Source organism: Cydia splendana, chromosome 23 (genome assembly GCF_910591565.1).
Source record: "Cydia splendana chromosome 23, ilCydSple1.2, whole genome shotgun sequence".
Taxonomy (NCBI): domain Eukaryota; kingdom Metazoa; phylum Arthropoda; class Insecta; order Lepidoptera; family Tortricidae; genus Cydia; species Cydia splendana.
This window is the reverse complement of record NC_085982.1, coordinates 11,864,789-11,870,518: the sequence shown is the minus strand read 5'-3', so window position 1 is coordinate 11,870,518 and position 5,730 is coordinate 11,864,789. Positions and strand designations below refer to the sequence as shown.

At 53.9% G+C, this 5,730-nt stretch overlaps 1 protein-coding gene across 1 annotated transcript; it reads right to left on the bottom strand.

Moving 5' to 3' along the window:
- On the bottom strand, positions 1–5,176 carry LOC134801726 (uncharacterized). Its single transcript, XM_063774321.1, has 3 exons — positions 3,741–5,176; positions 3,477–3,676; positions 1–3,338 (listed from the first exon to the last, which is right to left on the bottom strand). Exons 1-3 carry the CDS (start codon positions 5,174–5,176, stop codon positions 16–18), a joined length of 4,959 nt encoding a protein of 1,652 aa, XP_063630391.1. The 3' UTR covers positions 1–15.
- Between the last annotated feature and the right edge of the window lie 554 nt (positions 5,177–5,730).

Sequence of the window (5,730 nt, the reverse complement as noted above, 5' to 3'; positions counted from 1 at the left end):
GTGATAGGGGGTGGACTAGTCTTGCCAGCCCAGCTCCTCGAGGAATCCTATCAGACCTTTGATGTTGAGTAGGACCTCGGGGAGGTCACTCGGGGATCCGAGATGTTTTGCCCTGTATGGGGCCAATCCGCTGCATTCCAACACCACGTGAGAGGCTGTTTCTTCTTCCTCCATGCATCCACGGCATAGGGGACTGTCTGTGACACCTGTTATAAAAAGATGTTTGTTAAAAAGTCCATGACCTGTTATGACACTGGTTACCATACTCAGTCGAACCTTTCCTAGTTGAAGGAGCGCCCTTGTGAGCTTACCGTTCATGCTCGGCATGGCTTGCTTGGCCTGTCTGCATCCAGTTTGGTTTAGCCAGTGTTCTGTGTGTAGTTTCCCTGTACGTGCCAGCAGCATTGAGCGTACCTTACTAAACGGTATCGGGAGGATCGGTTCCGGGCCAATCGCCCCCGCACCCGATCCTTGTCTGGCGAGCTCGTCCGCGGCGTCGTTACCTCGGGATCCACTGTGTCCTTTGATCCATTGTAAGGTGATCTTATTGTTCTGACATACCTCCATTAGTCGTTCGTGGCATTCGTGTATAAGTTTGGATGTGACTATATGGCTTTTTAGGGCCATTAAGACTGCTCTACTGTCGGAGAGTATGCGGATGGAGGATCCTACTACCTTCCTTGCAGTGATGGCAGCCGCCGCGTTAATGATGCCCATGCACTCAGCCTGGAATACCGAGTTATGGGCTCCTAGCGGAGTGGTGATTGACATGTTCAGGTCTTCTGAAAAGGTTCCAGAGCCTGATCCGCTGTCTGTTTTGGACCCATCAGTGAAGATTCTCAGCTCCCGGGGATTGAGTCCTTCGTAGTTGTCGTCCTCAAATAATTGTATTTTGTACCTTTTGTCAAAGATGGCTTGTTTGTGAATTCGATCCGTGCCCGCCATGAGCACTGGAAATTCGCTGTATACTTTTTCCAGGCATGCTGTGTGAAGAGCTCCTGTGGTGTTAGACCATATATTGAGGGTTCGTAACCTTACCGCTGAGAGACTGGCCTCTTGTTGTATGTGTAGGTGCAGCGGTGAAAGGTTTAGCATGACCTCCATGGCTGCAGTCGGAGTGGACCTCGTGCAGCCAGTGGTGGCCGAGCATGCGAGCCTCTGGAGTCTTTGTAGCTTGTCTCGTACGTTGCCTAGGTTCGTTCTTGGCCACCAAACCAGAGCACCGTAACAGAGTAGGGGGCGGATTATAGTCTTATAGAGCCAAAGGGTAATTTTCGGGTTGAGTCCCCACCTCCTACCAATCATCCTTCTGCACTGCCAGAAGACTACTCCCGCCTTGTCTATGCGTTTGTTGATGTGATTGTTCCAGTTGAGTTTACTGTCGAGCGTTAGCCCTAAGTACTTAACTTCATCGGTCAGCTGTAGCTCAGTCTGGAAAAGTGTTGGTCTGGTAAAGTTGCCAAGTGCCCTTTTATTGGTGAACATTACCATTTCTGTTTTGGTGGGGTTAACTGATAGGTCAAAATCTCTACACCAGCGTTCTACGATCCGAAGAGCTGCCTGGGTGAGGTCGCATACTGTACTGGCAAATTTACCCGATATTAATATTGCCAGATCATCAGCGTAGCCTATTGTGTAGAAGTGTTCCTCATTCAGTTTGGTTATGAGGTTGTTGACTACTAGGTTCCACAACAGAGGTGACAGAACTCCCCCTTGAGGGCATCCTCGCACCGCCGCTACGGCCTGCGGTTCACCTACATACCTTATTGTCCTTTGATTTAGCATGTTCATGATCCACTTTACTAGTCCGGGTTCAGCGCCGTGGCTTTCCAGGGCGTTCCCTATACTGGAAAAGTGAGTCTTGTCAAAAGCGCCCTCTATGTCAATGAAAGTGCCGAGGCACATTTCTTTGCCGTGGATGGCCCTCTCAATGCGGCTTACAACCATGTGTAGAGCCGACTCCGTAGATTTACCTGAGCTGTACGCGTGCTGGTTGTTGTGCATCGGTATGTTCTTTAGCGCTCGGTCCCTCAGGTCCCTGTCGCACAGTTTTTCCAAGGTCTTCAGCAGGAATGATGTGAGACTGATGGGCCTAAAGGATTTGGCAGCTGTGTAGTCGTTCTTACCTGGTTTAGGTATGAATACCACATTTACATCTCTCCATCTCCTGGGCACGTACCCCCAGGCTAGGCAGGCTGCCATGATGTCGGTCAGGGTTTCCTGGATGAGTCCTAGACCCCACTGTAGGAGAGCGGGGAAGATCCCATCCGGACCAGCCGCCTTGAAGGGATGGAAGCTGTCTATGGCCCACCTGAGTTTCTCAGCGGTGACGACTCTGTGCGCCATTTGCCAGTTGTTGTCCGTTGTACTGTATTCCTCGTCCTGCTGATCTGCATCGGCGAGACTTACGCATCCTGGAAAGTGAGTTACCAGGAGAAGGCGTTGGGTCTCTGCAGGGCTAGATGTGTATGTGCCATCGGGTTTACGCAGTGAGCCCAATTGTGATGTGGGCTTGTGCGCTAAGGTTTTCCTTACCCGGTTGGCGTGGTCAAGTGTTTCAATGCTGCTGCAGAAGTTCCTCCATGACAGGGATCTCCAGTACCGCAATCTCTTTTTGTACCTGGCTTTGGCTTCGTAGTAGTTATCCCAGTCCACCTCAGCCGTTGTGTTCATGGCCCTGTTGAAGAGTCTTCTGGTTTTCCCCCGGAGTCTCTCCAGTTCTGGGCCCCACCACTGGTGACCCTTTATGGCAGTCTTTGCCGGTGGTTTTAAGGGGCACGCCTTGTGGTAGCTGTCTACGAGGGTATCAGTTAAGATATTTACCTGCTGTTCTATCTGAGCCGGTTCCCGAAGGTCATCCCTCGGTGGAAGCCGGTCAAGGCTTTCCCCTAGGACCTTCCTAAAAGTGGCTCGGTCCGTTTTCCTGGGATTCCTCCGGGCGGTTGGTGTGTCTCTAGATGCTAGTAGATTGAAGCGAATCCATCTATGGTCTGAGCAGGAGGCCTCCTGGGAGACTTGCCATCCCATAATTAGTTCACTGACCTCCTCCGAAGCCAGAGTCAGGTCGATAATCGTCCTGCATCGTTTGTTTACAAATGTTGGTTCAGCGCCTATATTTAGAATGTTTAGATTAGTAGTCACAAGATATTCAACAAGTGTCTTACCTCTGTTGTTGCTGGTCTCCATTCCCCACAGTGGGTGGTGTGCGTTGGAGTCGGCCCCGATGATTATTGCGAGGCCTGATCTCTCGCAGTGGCTGACCAGTCGTTGTAGTTCGGCAGGCGGTGGCTCGTCCTCTCCGGGCATGTACGCCGAGGCGAGGACTAGGTCGCGACAGCCTGTTGGCAGTGGAACTTGTAGTTTAATCGCACACAGGTCTCTGGAACAGAATTCAGTGAGCGGTTGTGCAATAATATTGTTAGTAGTTAGGATACATGCCCTAGGGACGGCATGTACCGTGGAGTAGTAGAGCTTACCTTTCGTGTCGGACAGCCCGCGTATGTATCCATTGCCCGCCCATGGTTCTTGTAGGAGGGCAACGGCTGTTGGCAAACCTACCAGGCAGCGTCTGAGTTGGGCCGTAGCGGCCACGCTGTGCTGGAGGTTTGCTTGGATGACACTAGTTGGTGTCCATGTTGTCGGTGGTGGGGGCGGCATCTTGCTTCTCCCCTCCCTCCTTGAACATGTCGGCCAACCCCGACACTATCCAAGCCGACAAGTCCTCACCCTCGGATGATGACCCGGCTGGTCCCTCACCAGTGCCAAGGAGCTCATCCTCCGAGAGTTCGGGTATCGTCGGCTTGGGTAGAGGCAGGGGGGCAACTTTCTCCCCGGAGACAGACTTGCTCTGCTCGGAGGTGCCCGCGGCCTGTTCGTTGGGGACCTGTACTCCCGTTACCCTTAGGGTGGAACCTTGCAGGGTGGGAGGCTGGTCCAGGTATTTGCCTCCGGGACCCCTGAACCTGAGGTAGACATTGCCCACCCCACAGTTCAGGGATCTCCCCCTCTCCATGAAGGCGGGGACGAGGTCTTCGGGGATTGTGAACTCGACAAACCACCCCTGGTCTTGCCGTAGTATTTGTATAATGGACCAAGACCCGACCTTGGCCCATTCGTTCTGGTACCTTAGTCCGTCAGCTGCCTGACGGACGTCTTCCCAGGACGAGTTATTAATGTTGGGTATTAGGAGCCCGCACTTAATTCTCCTTGCCATCTCCGACTGGCGAACCGCCTTAAGGGAGATGTCTGGCAGGGTTAGGGCCTGGACACATCGCTGAGACCAGGCGGCCGAGTATTCGTCTTCTGCGAAGACCCTCAGCTGCCCCTCAGCGAAGATGGGCTTGCCCTTGAATTTGGGTGGCCTGGCTCCTACGAGGTTTCTCCTCGCCTCCTCCACGATTGCTTGGTGCAACCCGCGGAGGATGGCGTTGGAGTGGTCAGCGGTGATCTTCCCCGACTTCGCGTCAGTAATGACGATCGTCAGGTCAGATGCCGCTGCTTGTGCGTACGACAACGGTTGGCTTGGGCTCACTAGTCGCTGCTTTTTGTTGTCTCCTTGCGGGGAGAAGGACTCATCTCGCATCCTTTTAGCAGCGGCTCGTGCGAGCTTACCAGGTCGTCGTTTGGAGGGATCTGCGGCCGAACCCGTAGGGCTGTCGCCCGACGTTCCAGCCTTAGGGGGTAGGGTGGAACCTTTTCCCTTCGGCGGAGGCCTGGCAGCAGCAACCTGCTTGTTCGGCGCCGGTTTGGGTGCCGGCTTCTGGGAAGCCTGCACACCCACACCGGTTGCAGAGTGTGTCGGTGTTGGTGTGTTGTCCAGTTGCTGCTCTCGCGCTAGACGAGCTGCACGCCTCTGGTTCTTGTTTTTCTTCTTCTTCTTAGCCACCCCACCTTGACATTTAACAGGGGGGGGTGGGTTAGAGGAAGAAGAATTCACAGGTCTGGCAGGGTGAGGCTTCCCAGCAGGGGGTCGCTTCTTGGACCTTCGGTCCACTACCTGCCAGTCCTGGAAGGGGTTTGGGCCGGTCTGCTCCCCAGATGAACTGGGTTGCGGACGGGCCGGGGTTTCGGTCTGACGCACTGTCACTGGAACAGCTTGTCTCGCCTGTGTGGCTTCACCATTAGCGATGGACGCTGCTGGATCAGCTTGGGGTTTTTCGTTAGACCTGGTATCCATAGTTCGTAACGATTAACTTCATCCTCATCGGCTCCCACCCTACAAGGGCCCACACCTTGGGAACGCTTACACACACATATAAAAGGTGCTTTCAGTCGTTAGGACACCGACTCGGGTATAGAAGTGAGAAGTTGGCTAGTTGCGCGACATCGGAAATGTGTGAAGGTGGGACGTAGGGTCGTCCAGGTCAGACGCCCTCCGCCCGATTCACCTAAACGCACTTCCTCAGCATGGCCTTTCACCACCGCATCAGCAGCCGAAACTGCCTCTGCGGCCCTCTCACTTCTCGCCGTGAGCCCACCTACGGTTCCTCACTTGACCATTTCCCGGACTGTGGCTAGTAGCCCGGGCTACCGTTTTGCCCGAAATTAGGGCCGAAGCAGACGTGTTACCACGCGGGTTGGCAATGGCTCAATCCCCAGGATCCCGTCATCCTTGCGTACGGCGCTCTACTGTGCAGGTCCTAGCACAGGTAGGTTATGTATAGGTCGTCAGTAGTAACCTACACCTACTGACAACACCAGTGTGGATGTTAGCCGCCACTAGAAAGAGGC

What these genes read in the sequence shown, in the direction of transcription:
- LOC134801726 (XM_063774321.1), bottom strand. Translation starts at nt 5,176, where the DNA reads ATGGATACCAGGTCTAACGAAAAACCCCAAGCTGATCCAGCAGCGTCC. An exon ending in ACTGGTGAGGGACCAGCCGG is followed by an intron (nt 3,677 to 3,740) that starts GTCATCATCCGA and finishes GACATGTTCAAG; the next exon opens with GAGGGAGGGGAGAAGCAAGA. An exon ending in CGGGCTGTCCGACACGAAAG is followed by an intron (nt 3,339 to 3,476) that starts GTAAGCTCTACT and finishes CACTGCCAACAG; the next exon opens with GCTGTCGCGACCTAGTCCTC.